This window comes from Montipora capricornis, chromosome 8, assembly GCF_036669925.1.
Source record: "Montipora capricornis isolate CH-2021 chromosome 8, ASM3666992v2, whole genome shotgun sequence".
Taxonomy (NCBI): Eukaryota; Metazoa; Cnidaria; class Anthozoa; order Scleractinia; family Acroporidae; genus Montipora; species Montipora capricornis.
This window is the reverse complement of record NC_090890.1, coordinates 31,793,433-31,810,297: the sequence shown is the minus strand read 5'-3', so window position 1 is coordinate 31,810,297 and position 16,865 is coordinate 31,793,433. Positions and strand designations below refer to the sequence as shown.

Below are 16,865 nucleotides of genomic sequence, written 5' to 3'. Positions count from 1 at the left end.
TCAACACTCGTGCGAGGAGACCCGTGAATTTTGGCGTGGACAAGTTTATCGATCTTAAAAACCCGTAACATCACATTTTAATCCTTAGACCCTGACTACACCACGGGAGAAAACGTTCAGTTGTCTCAAAATTGACAAACGAAACCGCAATCTTTTCAGTTAATGGTGACTGCTCCACAAGCAGGAAAATTATTAATCAGCATCTGACCATCAAGAAGTTCTCAAGCACCATGAGATTCATTTAAATCTTAATGTTTTGTTCTTAAAACCATCAGGTCGCCTCTTACACAAAAAAACCTCAAGAGCTAAGGACATATCTTGGAATGACTGTTGCGACCGCCTCCATGCCAGGCTAGAAGCAAGTTTATTGTTAAAGATAAGCTGCTTCCTTCACCCGCTTCCTGTGGGGATTACATGTGCGCGAGAGAAATGCCACGCCTAATTATTCATGCATGTATCGCGTTCACAATAAAAAGAAAGGAGAAAAAAGAGGTGAATTCTTGATTAAAACTTTATAATTTATTTTGGCAGCGTCTTTTGATCAAGCAGACAATTTTATTTATGGCAGCAGGTCAACACTCTTGATTTGGCTTTCTTAACATTTTTCTCCTTTTCCCCTCAAACATTCCTGTCTTAAAATATTTTGATTCGGGTTATTAATGTTGTATTTGTCTTAAGTGCATTATTTTTTTCTTTGTCTGTAGCATAGATAATACCTTTATCCTGTTATTGTCATCTTCCGGTTACTCCATAATCTATTTTAATCTATTTTGGAGACATTTAAAACAAATTGGATTGTTCTCCAAGAATGACGTCGCTGTTCTAACATGACAGTTTTGTGACATCTTAAGAAAATCCTGGCAGTTAAATCGGCACGAAAGACAAAACCTTTTCAATTATAAAACAAATCATTCAATCCGAGACAAGTCCATTCTATTTGAATGTTAAAATTAAAGTGGCTGTTTAGCACAGTTTTTGTAGTTTTCCGGGATACAATCAAAGGAACTTGTAACGAAAACTGCACGAACGTTCTTTTGATTGCATAGTGAAGGGCAGTCGAAGAGCAGTCTAGGTGAATGGCAATAAAAACAAACTGCAAAATAAATGTGGATTAAACATTGAGGAGCTTTTAAAATACAATGTTACGTAAAAGGAGATTATCTTTGCTTTCAAGTATTCGTAAATTTCAATGGTGGTTGAAATTCCTATTTCACAGTGACAACTGTTCAAACCAGTTAACAATACTGGTCTTTGGCCAGGAAAAATAAACTGTAATTTAACAACGTTCTAGTTATACGCTTCCTTTTAAAGTTGGAGAAGGAAGGGCGGCCGGGGCCCACCTTTAATTAAGCGGCCAATCTAAACGAGTTCAGAACTGTTTTGTTATCCTAAAAGACTACCGTTTTTTTTTAAGAGATCAGGCCATTGAGAGCTGCAATGATATTTATGTTGAGAGGGAAGTTTTTATAGTATATTTCCAACCTTCCATACATTGTCATGAATCGCCCACTCAATGATTTTGCCTATCACTGACAGCTAAAAATAAACAATTATTGGATGAGGTTGAGCATGATATCATGAATTATCAAAACCGAGGTCTGTGTTATCAATAATTGTTTTATTATACATTTTTCACATAATTCATCCTCAGAAACAGAAGCGAAGCGTTCGGCCATTTTGTTTCTGAGGAGAACATTCCAAGGGGCTTAGTAACCAGGCAGACGTTGAACGTAATATCTGCAGCAGATATTACATTTATCATGTCAAGTTCACAAGCTATTGTGAATTGATTGAATGCTCTCGACCAATGAGATTTTTCATAGTGAGTCTGACGTATAATAATATGGGATAAACAATGAATATCAGAATATCAGAAACAGCGGAGCCTAATTTTACATTCAATAGCATGTCTCATACCAATCCAATGAAATTAGGGTTATCTGCTATGCGAGACATGAAGTCTGTGATTTTAGCAATTACTTATGTTAAAAAGGGAGTCCTACATCAGCCCATCCCCACACCCTTTACCGGGATTTGTCATCCGAGAGAAATTCGAATTAAAGTTAACGGTTTGAACGGAATTCCTTATCATAAGTACCACCTACACGAAGTGAAGATTACAGATATCCTAAGTGTTATGTCAGTACAATTTGTGGGCGTGCACCACAACGTTTTCTTTTCTTTCTGCCAAAAATGTTTTTTTTTTGCTTTCAGGATTCAGTGACTTGTACCCTCCGGATACAACTCAAGTGAGATAAAAATTCCCGCAAGGTTTCTTATTAATGCGCTATTTCTAACTCGGCTCCTGGCTTCTGTAATGATTTATCGGATTCAATCTGAGACAAGTGTTTTTAAAATAAACTCAGATTAGTACACTTTGTCGGATCGACAAAAACCAGAGCTCACATGCTATCAAAAAGGCATGATGGTCTGTCTCCACTCTTCCACAATTTGTGGTCCTAGAGAATGGAGCACTCCGTCCGGGCAAAAATTAATTAGGATGACGACGACAACGAAGAGGAGATTGTTTTCAATGAAGAAGCTAATAGTGATATTGATGATAATGTAACTATTCATGTTAAAATGACAACGGGCTACTTTCTTGCCAATTCACCTTTCCCCTTACACCTTCAGAGGTCACCAAACGAGCTGCCTGTCTGCCTGCCTGCCTGTAACAACGCACACTTGATCAACAACAACAACACGTTTATTGTACCTAGCTTATTACAATCATTATTACAAACACCGTAAATAAAATATTTATATTTAAGGTACTGACCTCCAGAAATAACTATATAGAGCTTAAAATGCCTGGAGGTCATCTTTATCCAAAATGGATGATTCAGTTTCATTGAACTCAAGAAAGGGATCTAGAAATAGGTTATTCGACAAAAGACTAAACAATTGAAACCATGACTTAAACCAAACAGAGCTGCTACACTACTGCCTTTCGCAGCCGTTTTTTGCGATGTCACGCAACGCTTCCCACAGTGCATAGCAAAAAACGGCTGCGAAGGAGACTAGGGATAGATAGGGCAGAAAACGATGTCCGAAGTTGTGAGACCCCAGAAACACGAAAACGAAGATCCCAAACTGTTTTGGGATCTTCATTTTCTTATCTTCGGTCTTCGTTTTGTGGGTCTTCGTTTCGTACAATACCTCTTGGGATACACCAATATGGTGAGCTGTGCCACTCTCTGCTTTAATACCAATACGTGTATCCTCCTAATACGAACTGACCAAACTAAGAAGAGGGAAAGTGTTTAAAAAATCTCTTTCTAAATATGCCAACGTGATCAATAGCCCATCAGGAAAGTAATTATATCCCAGGTGAGCAAATCCATGGTACGAAACTGAAGGTAGATCATAATTACATGAGTAAAGGCCTAGATAAGAGTAACTTATAAGCTCGTTCTTTGGAACACTGAAGTCCATAGTAGGAGATACGTCCAACAACATCATTGGAACGTGAAGGCTATTCCATATTACCAGTTCGCAACTGAATAGATGAAGTTCTTGCTCAATGAGTTTATTCGTTCCTGCCTGCGGCGGGAATTCGAATTGCGTGGTCAGGCATGAATGCGGTAATTTAGTACTAAATAATATACGCTCAGCTCACTTTATAGCTCCAAACGCAGTTCTAACATTTCATTCGGACCTCACACAGGTCTGACTTCACGATCAATTTCCTCCTTAAATCGGATGTGATTAAGTCATTAAATCCCCGAATCTGGAAGGAGAGAACGTTATTTTTGCATCGTAGAAAACTGGTCAATAACTTTCTATTAGAGCTTTCATTTTTCTCTTTTGTTATTAAATATTATTCCAGTGATTCCTGCGAAAGCCATCACTGACTTCCTGTGAGTGAGGCGGTTATTTCTTTTGGGGAATTTTCGCTGCAAGACTGGTTTTTAAATCTCCTTAATAAGCTCTTTTCTGCTGTGACGCGACTATTTCTTTTCTTTGATACTGGCAAATCCCTTCATACTCTATCAGCGTTAGACCACCTCCGAGACAAGAAGCAATGTGGGTTGTCAACGATCTTTCAACACACACCACTCACTGTGGCGTTTTTGCCGTTTCATTGCCAGTGAAGATCACTTTGGCTTTCGTCATGTTATGATGGAGAGGTTTTTGAAAAGACCGCTATAAACTTTTAGTTCAAAACAATACTGGAATTTGGCCATACATTTACGAGCACAAACATAATTTATCGTTATTTCAGTCAATGGAGATTGGGCGTGGCTCTGTTGTCTCCGTTGTGCGAGCAACCATTCTCCACTGCCAAATCGCTCACCTTAATCGCACGGCGGCCATGTTTTTGCGCACTGAAACTCGTTCCCAAACATTTCATATCGAGGCTCGGGATACGAAATCTATTGGAATTACCACACGATTCTCACAAGATTCCGTCGAACTTCTGATTACATGAATTGTATATTTGCCGCTCTTATCGGTTAGTTCATTATCTCGAATCATAATTTTCTTTCCGAACCCTTTTCAATAAATAAGCATTTCTCAAAGACCCTTCCTGATCATAGCAAATTTGCTAAGTAAGCTAGCTTTGTTTTGCAACTTCAGGCAATCAATATGGCTTCGTGATTGCAATCCATCTGTCAATTTTCTTTCTAGAAAACGAGGTATGTTGGTTGGCTTCGAAATCAATATAATCTTATACTTCAAGGTGATTGCTAAAGCATTTCTGTACACACGAGGTCAGTGACCTTCCCTCAAAATGTACAAAACATATGTTTCCTCGATAGTTTCTTTAATGATTAAATCAGGAGTTATTTTGCCACAAGTTAAGCTCCTTGGTTCAGCTTCACGAAAAGCCATTATTAATTTTAAGCCGTTCTTAATTTTAAGCAAGAGAATTAAGTTTTCGACTTCGTCAGGCCAAATAACGGCTTAGAGCTGAGTAGAATATCTCAAAAACATGAAAAGTTTAACAAATTAATCCTCTGAAGCAATAGCTTTCTTAAAAATGAAAACCTCGGAGACGATTGCGAGAAAAATGCTAGCTAAGAACATTTCCATAAATACTCCTGAGAACAACAAGAAAAAAACCTGTGGTTGATGAGCTTAAAAAACAGCTTGAGTTTGAAAACTTTCGGATGCAATCGTTTTCATGAAGCTTCTGTACTAATGTCTGTGCTTTAGAGATAGCCTGAGGCTTGTGGCTCCTTGACCCTGCGGTGTAAGCCTTGCAAAAGAGCGGAATGTACAAAGGCACGTGAAATGCGCCTATTTGGCTAAATCGTTTAAGACAAAAGGCACATTTCCATAAGGCCAGAGATCACAAACAGAGAGAAAAACAGATGTATTTTTTAATGTCTTCTTTACAACACTAATTTTGCCCTCAGGGAAGTTAAACGCTTGTATGTACTCCAGGCACCGCTAATCGGAAATTCAGGAAGAGAGTCTACTTTTTTAAGTGATCCAACAAAATATCTGACTTAGCCGGAAATACCACAGTTAGGAACACGCACAGACAGAAAATTCAGCGTCAATTCATAAATATCTATTGTAGCATCTGACGTAAAGGATTCTTAGAATAAATTGTTTTACCATATATATCACAGGTCATAAACAACAAGGAACACCGCGGACAGAAAATTATGACATTAGCAGGGTTAATCCATTATTGGAGTAATGGTTCTTCAGTTTAAGGGCTGAGATGGGCTGGATTTGAGAACTGAAACACCATCGCCAAAATATTAGTAAAGTTCCCATAAAATGACATACTATTTTAGTATATTTGACAGAAGTGCTTCACAAACACTTTCTGCACGTTTTAAATATAGAGAGTAAAACAAGTGTGTTTTGCCCCAGGATTCTCGTACTCTCACCTTGCTCGCTGTTCAGGAGAACATTTGCGGTTTCTTGTACACTCGGTGCTTTCAACTACAATTTTTTTATCACTCCATATTATTGAAAAGTATGCATGAATGGCCTTTCTCGAGGTGCTTTAAATTCAAACTGCTATCATTTGATTTATTTCTTTCGGGTAAACCTGTTTGTAAGGGAAGCGTATTTTCCCTCAGCTGGAAAATTAAAAAAAAAACAGCTTGGAATTAAATTATGAAAGTGGTGAAAAGTTACCCCATAAAAGACGTTAAACTGCCTTACAAAACCAAACATGGATACTGAGAAGCTGGGTCAAATCATCATCACTATTTGCCTCTCAGAAAATTAAGACTCCAGTAAAAAAAGCGAAGAGGAAAGTTTAATGACACCCACAGGTGCCGAATTGCCTCTTATCACAATCCGCTTAACTCGCCCTCCATTATTCTTCCAGCACCCACGTCGACTGCCTATAAAGTTACAGTGTCAGGAAATAACATCAGAACAAAGCAAATATTGAAAAGAAAAGTTTTTATCCACACTAAAAACGCGAAAATAGTCATTAATTAAACTCAAGATCAGATGAGCGTTACTAACTACTAACTCTGTTCAAATCAAGTAAACGATGACAAGTGTTTATTTTCCTGTAGTACTTGTACCGTATTATCCGGTTGTTTTACAGTTTGTTTTGACGTTTCAAGTATTGTTCTGGGTTTCCAGCACGGTGCATTGCCCACAAATGATACATGATCGTTTATCTCAGAGAAATTCTAACAATTCAAACAGAATTAACCCGGCTGTGGAACATCTTTGCCATTTTCAGGCCATTTGGTCTTAAGCGTATCTTTGTGCTTGGAAATTGACCCCGGTTTATATCCAGGTCGCGCTTCCTTATAAATTGAAGCATCTTGGATCCAATTTGGTCTATTTTCTGATTTTCTACACCATTCTTAAATCACTCAACATTTTCTCTACAATAGTCAATTAGCTCACTGGATTGAGGTCTTTCTCTTACAAAAGCAGATGTTGGAGATACGTTGAATCTTTAGCGTGGAAAAGTGTTGATCGTATCTTGGGACAAGAGGTTCATTACTTGCGGGTGTTACATTTGCTGTGGCTAATTTGATCGGAAAAGATAAGACTAATTGATTGTAACGAGTAATCAAAACGTCTCCTTGTTTGCATATGATTATCCGTATCTCACAAAGTGAGTCCTGGAGAAAATAAATGGGAAATTTAGACCACCCTTTCCCCCTCAAATTATGGTTGGAAAATGGAGCGTTTACTTCAGCCTTGATTGGCTTCTATTCAATCGAAGATTGCATACAGCGATAACAGACAAACTAAGAGCTCGGATCACAGCAACGCAAACATAGAGGAAGACCCACAAAACCACAACACTACTGGAAGAGCAGAAATTGAAGCTCAACAAGTGTCCTCAAATAAACTTACTTGTACCTCTTCGGAGCGAAAAAGAAAAGTTATAGATGAATACAAAGATGAAAAACCGAGTCTTTAGTCAACGGAGAGAAAAACAAAATCTAACACTGTCATGAAAGCACCAAATTCCAGTTCACCAAAGAAGGATTTCCCTTACAATGGTACAAAAAATAGGTCTTTCCATTTGATGCAAAATAAAACTGTCTTACAACAATGTGTCACATCCTGGCTTCTCAACTCCAACACTAGGTTTAACTTTGCATTCTTTGTGTTTTTATGGTGGTGCTTTTTAGAGTATTTATTCATTTATCGTTTGTTTATTTGTTTGTTTGTTTGTTTGCCTGGAAAGACTGGCTTTAGCCACTCATTTCTTTCGCTTAATCAGATGGGCGAAAAGAGAATTTTCGCCTTAAGTTATGTTGGGCTTTCTCTTGAATCCACTTAAGTACATTTAGGGTTTGGTCGAAACTCCGATATATACCGTAAGCCGTCTAATTGTTTTGCTAACGAGAATTGAGTTTTCATCTGCGTTTCTCAATTTCTTTTACAGTGGTTTGAATTTTCGAGTGTGTTTCGAAAATGTAAAAAAAGAAAATTATCATTTATCACTTTGAGAAGAGACAACCATAATAACTCAAGTAGTGGAGTAGTCGACTTGTAAGTCGATCAAGTGCGCATTTACCCTTTTTAACTTGATAAGAACGTCTTTTTTGGGGGCTGAAGCTGAACCTTCTTATTTTTCTTTTGCCATTTGAACCTTGTTCTTAACATGTTAACATAACATGTTTGCGATTTGAGCCTTGTTCTTAACATGTTATCGAAGTTGTGTGGTATACTAAGTTCGAAGGTAAACTGAGTTAATGGTAATGATGATAATGAATTTATATGGCGCATTTTCTATTAATATATTCAAATTTACAAGCAAGGGATCTAAGGGTGACGCTATCAGTCCATTAGCGATCTCACCTAGCACATGAATGAATGAAATGAGGCCTGACCACAACACCGGGAGTTCCATGCCCTACTCTTTACGAATAGTGTGTGGGTTCTTTTACGTCCCACTGGGTTGTGAACATTGAAGGTTTGTGAGACGGGGCCTACGGTTTATAGTCCTTATCCGAGAAGACTTGAAAGTCTTAACCATTTGCGGATGTAATTACAGCACTTTCTCCTCAGTTATTTAAAGACACCGGGTGTTGGTCCAGCCGGAATCGAACCCACGACCTCCCGCATGGCAGCCCGATGCTCAACCAACTGAGCCACCGGTGCGCGGTGCGAGTTGTTTGTTGTTCAGTGTACCACGCAATAAGAAGGCCACCTTATTAATGCCGGGTAAAAACGTCCCTATATATTTGAGTTAATTGCCCCGTTAGATTTACAGCTCCACTTCTAAAATTTTGGTTTAACTCAGCTCGAACGTTCTTATAGAAATGGTTCATATAAAAAAGAAAGAATGTTTCGAAGAGTCCTTCCCAGGGGTTTTGGGGAAGAAGGAAACATGGCTAATTTGAACTGGCGAACAGGGGAATAATGACAAAAATATCTTACGGAACAAGGAAACATAAACAATTTTAGGGATCAAAAAGGTGAGAATATTTCGGGAACATGGGAACACAAGCAAATATTTAAAGCGAACCATCCCTGGGAGGGACTCATTGAAATACCAGTACGACAGCTGAATGCCAAATTTGCTTCGTTTCTAATCGAGTGTGTCATCATCGATCGAAACAATAATACCCTGGTTTTTGACTTTATCATTTATCTTGATCATTTTGTGTGGTCTTTCGCCTGACTAGATGAAGTTTCTCGACATTCTTACACTTAACTCCTTTGGGAATCTCGAAAACGTTTGCACTCAAATGTAGGCTTAGTTTGAGTATCGATTGAGTAAATCTTCTTGGTGGCACTAAAAACACGATGCTTCCGAAACAAACTGAGAACTTTGCAAACCAGGGAAATTATCCTCTAAGCGTTTGCCTTCACAATGAACTAATAAAACTAAACCAGGCAGATAATCCCACTAAGGTTGGATTCTTTGAAGCTATTGGAGTCTTTATCATCCATCTTAGGAATTATTGCAAAATATTAAACAGCAAGGCTGATAAAGCTCAGATTTTATGTGGTTTAAGTAAAAAAAATAGGACGAGTGCTAAAAGGTTACATGTCAGACAATTGTAATCTACAGCTATTTCGGTTCCTCAACGATTTTAACATCTTTTCTGGTTGGTAGATATTAGAGACATATATCTTCGTGTTCTCGACACATGGAGGGCTGTTCCTTGTCGTGAAGTCACGAAAAATTACTTTTTCTCTGTAAATTTTAAAGGTTACTTCTCAGAAAAGCTGCTCAATGTCTGTAGCTATAAAAAGGAAAAAAATCAGTTGAAACCAAACAAGGGGCTCTTTGATTTTTGGCAAACTGTAGATTTCACTAAGCCCATAGTTTTCCGTTTGACGTCAACGCAATGCTAAGTCTCTTTAATACATTTCCGAAAACTGATTTACGCCCAAGAATTTTGCTTTGATAACTGCAAAATCTTTAGAAGCTCTTTATACCACTTGACTGAAACAGAAAAAATGCTTATGAGAGCTCTGTGAATTGGATAACTCTTTCAGTCTTTGCTTTGAATGCCCAAACAGATTTTTGTCTCTGCAAATCGGAAAGTCTTGTAAAAATACGTTTAGTGCTAACTCACGCGGTAGATCGATTTCAAATTCCGGCCTTTTTGATGTTAGGATCAAAGATGAAAGTTTAAAACAGGAATTTGGACATTCTCAAAATAGCTGCATCCAGGGCGTTAGAATACCAACGCTTTCGCTACATTTCAAGTGCTTTTTATCTGTTAAATGCCCGAGTTAAAAAAAAAACAGCTGAAAGTGTGAAAAAAACGTCTTAGATCAGGAAAACTCTTCATAACTTTTAATTATCTAAGGAGTGGTAAAAAGGCTTTTTATCTAAGGAGTTAGGAGAAAAGACTTAAAGTACCGAATTTAGAATTAAACGCCAAAAATACTATAAGTTATCACCAATCGCACTTCAATAGTATAGTCTAGGATCTTGTTATCATACAACAGAGGTATGACGACAGATTAACTATGCTGAAATATATATTTATAACTTTATCGCAAACTGATCTTCATTGAAATAGGTACTTGGCTACCAAAATTGAAAGATTACTTCTCCAAATCGGATACTGTACAAGTGCATGCATAATCAATTTCAAAGCACAGACTTTCTACAACTGAAAAGGTTGTTGAAACCACTGCGGATCCTAACTTGTTATTCATACTTCTTCACTTCGCCAAAAAATGAGAATTCTTGTCAATTAAATTCCAGTAATTTTCTTTGTCCTTTGTAGTCACACGAAAGCCAAAAAAATAGTCGAATAGAACCGTTATGACAACATGTCAAACACATACTTATTTAGCCCACATTTGTCACATCATTTGGTCGGGTTTCACCGTTTGTCAACACACGAAGAGCTAAAATTATTGTTTTCGTAAAGGATACCTTTCGTTGAAATGTTTAACTCGTTTTCTCTCACTATTTCAACTTGTAACATAAATTTAGGTCAAGAGGAGTCAACTCTGGCGTTTTATTTGACGCCCATGATTTCAAAGAAAACAAAGTAATATCGCCAGATGACATTCTGTCATAAGCCTTCAAATTTTACACTACGTCATATTCTACAGCTATATTACCGTATCCTGTCTGTATTGTAGCCTCACTAAAGTTTAGAGTAAAGTACTTTCACTTTGTCATTTGCAAGATAAGGAAAATTGAGTAAAAGGAGGTTAAAGTTCAGTGCCCGTTCGAGAACTTTCTTGCGAAGTCACACCCGTCAAAAAAGTAAACAGAACATTAAGAAGGAATATTTTGCTGCACTGTCAAAGCCACAATTCATCATAACAAATCATAACAAAAGTTTGTTCCACAGAAGACAATTTTCTCTCTGCAACCTGAGTTGTAACAATAGTATTCTCGTTTGTCTCACGATGTGGTCACTTGTGATGTAGATCGCGACGTTTCGACTGCATACTGCTAGTCTTCATCAGGCGATGAGGTCGACTGGTTACGTCGTGAGACAAACGAGAATACTTTATTATTATTGTACTTCACCCACGATGAATAACAGCAACCTTTTTTACGACATTAACTCGAGTTGTATGGCAAAATCCTCCCTCGGTTTCGTAAATCATTATTCGCGAACCCATTTGCCTACTTTTTTTATTTTTCTTCAAAAAGACAGGCGAAAGGTTTAGTGCTATATTTCAGTGATGTTCCAAGGATCCTGCTGAAATAAATAATCCAGCTGGAAAAATACACCTCATCCGACACAGTGTGAAGCAGTGGCAATGTAATGCAGTCTTCCTTGTGCACATGAATCAGCTGCTGAAGTTATAGGGAAAGGGAATTTACGGACAATCCATGCCGTCACCAAATCGGCAGTCATGCACTGCGGATTCAGAGATGCGATTTTATAAACATTAACCTAGTTTATAAAAGCTAATTTGTCATTCGTGGTGCAAATCTTTCAAAGCTTCTTTGCATGGCCTCAAAGCCCAGTAGAACTAATTAAAATGAAACCACCCACGAAACTTGTAGAATTACATGTTTAAGAGATCAGTCCTGGAAATCATCAGATATCTTTGCCTCAATGATCGAAGTTTGCTCGTGGTGTCATCTGAAGGCTTTTTTAACTGCACGCGATTGGACGGAGAGACAGATTAAAGCTTGAAAGCCATTAGCAAAAATAAGACGTGTTTGACTATACACCGATAAAGCTAGTGAGTAACACAAAGAATAAACGCGAAAATCTCTTAAACTAAGACAATTTAGTTTATTTTATAAGTGTCATTTGGAATGAACATCAAATACCTCGCCGATCGCGTCGAGGTTAGTAGCACAAAAACGTCCGAGTGATTAATTCACCTGCAACAATTTATTTTTAGAAAAAAGGAAGCTTTCGTGATGTACTGTATTTTCAGCTGATATCAGACTTCATTTCCTTTTATTTGCAATGAAAACAGAGATACAAAACTGGGAGTTTTTTTGTTTCCGGATTGTCGACCTGAATAAAAAGTTTACAAACTTTCAACAAGTGCACCCGATCTTAAAAGATCTATATCGTGTGAGTTTCTCATACCGCAAAAATAACAACACCTTTAGCGTCTGTTTTGTAGGGAGAAACCCGTTGCGGTTTCCTTCTTTTTCAGAAAAAAAGGTTATGAGGTCAAGCCTCATTATCCTTTTGTTCTGGTACGTGGAGTATTTTAGAAGTATCTTCCTGCAGAGTCTTTCACCATGTTGAAGGATCATGATCGAGGGCTGACATCGTCTGTGAAACATATCCCAAAACCAAATATGGAACTTTCTAGTTACTAAGTAGTAAAATTGACTCTTCCCGCTTTTTCTCATTTCTAACGTGAATAAAGGAGACCATATTGTATGTTCCGAGGGATCGGCCTCTTAACTGGATGATATTCTCAAACGCAATCGATCTGTAGAACAAAATGATCGAAAAGCACTTTCCAGTGTTGTGAACTGGTTCGTTCAGTTCCGAAGTGCGCATGCGTTTCTCCAAAGACTCGAAAATTCAGTACTCGGGCCAATTTCAGTTTCCACTGTATCTCAAAGACAAATTCCTTGAAAATTTGACAAACATTTACCCTTTCTTGTGTTGATAATATGGGAAGAAACCAAGTTTTAAAAAATATTGAAAAGGTCTCTGAGGAGCCAGGTGGAACTTGGGACTTTTTTGAACTTTGATTGTGGAAAGCGTAACATAATCCACTCAAACGTGATAGTTCCTAAGGAAATGGAGCTTGGCTACGCTTAAAAAATTTGAAGCCAAGTGATGTGTGACCGTAGAAACTTCCTTAATTTCACGAGAAAGTCATTTTCTATGAGATTCCATTAAAGGACATTTGGTTGATAAAGACTTGTCAAAACCCAGTCAGAATGTCTGCCCGCCAAGATTTGATAGCAGTGATTATCTTGGCTAAGAAAAGACTTTGCTGGTCAAGGAAATAATATTTGGGCGACGTTAGAATCACAATAGATAATGTGATGTTGATTTGGATCAAACAAAAAAAGACAAGGTGTTTCCAAAACGAATCAGATCTCTCGCGATTGAAAAAGGAAATAATTAAATTCGTCGATCAAGACTTCTTTCAGCATTGGAGGAGATCTGTCAAAAATCTCACTGAAGTAGATCTTAGCTTCACTTCCAAAATGACCTTTAGCTAAGCTTACAAAAAGGGTTACCAGTTAAAGTCAGTCTACAATTCGCATTACAGCTACGTTTTTTGTGAAGTGTGCTTCCTTAACACAACTGTCGTAAAACTTAAAAGCAACAAACGGGAAGGAGCTTTTCATTTGGAATGCCTTTCTTGTAGCTATAAATACGTAAGAAGAGCCACCAGCCTCAGCTTTGTTTAATTAGACTCTGACAGATTAACAAAACCAAAAAACATCAAGTGCTTTAATTAGTACACTTATTTCAAACCGGGATTTCAAACAAGGGAGAGCAAGTCAGGCTCAATGACTTGACTATTTAGGGAAACAGTAGCAGTTATTTTCTCAAGGCCCAGCCTATTTGTTTTGTTTTTATGAAGGAGTCCAATTAAATACACTCTATCGAGACGAAAACAACGTAAATCTGTAAAAACAACAAAGGTGGTCCAAAATTAAAGAAATAGACAAGGCCTCTTTGTTGAACTCGAGGTTCCCAAGTGAAAGGGCCTTTGTGAAACCTTGGACAATTTTCAAAGCTACATATGGCGTGCTCGTCAAAGTGTAGTCACTTGTTTAAAGCCATAAACTGCAAGTAATAGAACAGTTTCTTTGACCCCAAGCTATCTCGTTTCGTCAAGGAACACAGTCGGACATATCCTGAAAGCTATATCTTTGACACAAATGAAAGGAAATACGGACAAATTGCGGTAATTCTCAAACGATTCAAATGCCTTGGATGAAAAAGGAGGCAGCCCAAATTCGAGTTCCTAGGGTGCTAACATAAACAAGGGAATACATTTTAAGGGGCTGTTTGTTTACATAGATTGGGCTTCGTTCTTGAACAAACGCCTTATCACGAAACAAATGTGATTTTCAATTATTTTCTTAACCAAGAGTGGCAAAGTAATTTGACTGCAATATTAATGTCATTGAGACCATAGTCATGAACTCATGAAGAGAATATTTATACTGAGTGATTGAAAACCAATGACCAGTGTACTTACAGCTTTCGTAGTTTGGTGAAGTTGGCAAATGCCAATTCCGAAAGGTCGGCTATCCAGTTGTCACTCAAATCTCTGAAATGAAAGATATGTAACATGGATTAACAAAATAAACAACGGTATTTTCTGCCATCTTGACAAGCTCAAGTAAGCGAAGAATAAATTTATCGCATAACACAGAAAGGAGTTCAGAGTCGAGGTCCCACAGTATGTATTGCATCTAGTTTGATATCAAGTGATAAAAGCGCGAATTCATACTCAGGCATTACCAATAAATCCCATCGCCGAAATTCTGATGTGGAACAACTTTTGGCCCTCTTCCAGCAAAAATCTCCAACAGCCATCTATTTCTTGTAACTTCTAACACTTCAATAACGTTAATTAAGAGAGTTTTCATGTATTCTATGAACAATGTCCAAATACCAAAGGATGTTTTGCAAGGATAATTTCATAATTTCCCAAATTGGCGACGTCTTAACATTCATAAGCTCAACAGCAGTGTTATTCCATAGAGGTTCAAGCGCGACTAGCCTCTTTGAGGTTTTACTGAATTCACCGTGTCTAAATAGAGTTAGTACAATTTTGAACATGTGAGAGCCATTTTTAATGTTTGATTTTTTCTTTCAATGAAGAAAGCATCTTAAAGCAATTTTCAATAAGCCCGAAAAATCTAGGCTAAACGGCAAGAGAGACCTTTCCAATGCGACTGCCCTGGTCGTCGATCTCGTCGATATTCAAACTGTTCCACAACGCATTGCATTAGAGCATCTTCCAAGCGACATTGAACGGTCAAGGATTCTAGTCCTCTTTAAAAAGCACGGATTTTTTCAAGCTTCTTTTTAACGGTTTTCTTCGCATTAATGATCAATATAACTTCAAAGAAAGCACTGGTTATAGACAGTTCTTCGTATTCGGGCATTTCATACATGCTGATATCCGAAGGTAGAAAACGTTTATAAACCCAAGGCCGGATAGTAAAAATACGATTACGGGGGAATCAGTCAAAACTTCTAAAAGTTTAAGTTCGGGGCGTTTCAGTAAAAGCCGACTATTCCTTTATGCACTACTGAAATAGATCTTATAACAAAAATCTTAATTAAATTAACCGTTTTGAAGAAAGCTATAGATTCAAAAGGGCATTACTCCCTCTCTCCATGCGTCAAGCGGACTTTTAGGGATAACCGCGAAAAACAACGCTTTATGCGCTCGGAAAAATTTTTGCAGTATTCTAGTTCTTGCCCTAACACGGAAAACACTCTTTAAATTAAAGCAAATCTTCAGATAGAAGGTGAGAAAAACACTTAATAGGAACTAAATCTATGAGTGTCAAAATTCGAGAACTGGAACGAAGCTTTTTCTAAACAATTGCACCGGTTGTAACTGGGCAACAGTGAGATTACAGTTGAAATTGAAAATCCCAACGCCACGGTAAATCCTAAAGGTTTGTTATCAGCTCTTAACATTACATATTTGTAGACAGGACCCAAGCAGATAATCGAGAAATACGACAGTTTGAGTACGTGATCAAGGAAAGCATAACTCTATTTTTAGTCCGGCTTGACGTCTCGAAGTGAGGCTTACATTTACAAAAGATCGGAAAGAACGAACGTAGAATTTGCGGTGTGGAAAGTGTAGATATAATTTATATCAAGAGCTAAAACTACAAAGGAAATTATTGACTACTTACAAGACAGTAATATTGTCGGGAATTTCAGCTGGAACAGAGGATAGATTTCGACTAAAGCACTCCGCAGTGTATAAAGCATTATTGAATCCGTTAAACCACGAACAAGAGCATGGCCCACAACTATGTTCGCTGCGTCTTGTGGGTACCGAGAATTGTCCTCGATCTGCGATGTTAAGAACTGCAAGAAATATTGCGAGCAGCTTCCATAACGCAGCCATGGTCGAACCACACTATCAAAAAGCGTTGTGGTTCTCTCATCACAAGGTCTATTGCCACTTGATATCCATATACGTGGGTCATATTTCCTGAGGTCGCAATCGGTAGTAAATGATTTAGAAACCAATCAGAGCTGTTGCTAAATTTAGAGATACGACTCGAGGTCAGATAGAATGCAAAGCTGATCCGGTCGCACTACTTTGCTGACTTTTCCAGCTGTTGTTTTTTCATTCTTCCATGACTACCACAGAAGATGCGAGACTTTTCTCTGATGGTATGTGATCAGTTTCATTTAATTTGTCCATTTGTAACATTTTTTGCAAACTTTCTAATTGTTCCTTTACAGTTGCCTGGAAATTGTTCAACTAAAAATAATCATCGAGGGTTTAACTGTCAGATGGAGTTAAACCAGACAAATAACTCGGGCATTCGTTTTTAA

At 37.8% G+C, this 16,865-nt stretch overlaps 1 protein-coding gene across 1 annotated transcript in view; it reads right to left on the bottom strand.

The window, feature by feature from the left end:
• LOC138059245 (lutropin-choriogonadotropic hormone receptor-like) overlaps nucleotides 1–16,569 on the bottom strand; it is a 41,218-nt gene extending 24,649 nt beyond the window's left edge. The window contains exons 1-2 of the mRNA XM_068904810.1: nucleotides 16,211–16,569; nucleotides 14,527–14,598 (exon numbers count right to left, since the gene is read on the bottom strand). Coding sequence (XP_068760911.1) covers nucleotides 14,527–14,598; nucleotides 16,211–16,428 — 290 coding nt within the window. The 5' untranslated portion in view covers nucleotides 16,429–16,569. The remainder of the gene's footprint in view (nucleotides 1–14,526; nucleotides 14,599–16,210) is intronic.
• Between the last annotated feature and the right edge of the window lie 296 nt (nucleotides 16,570–16,865).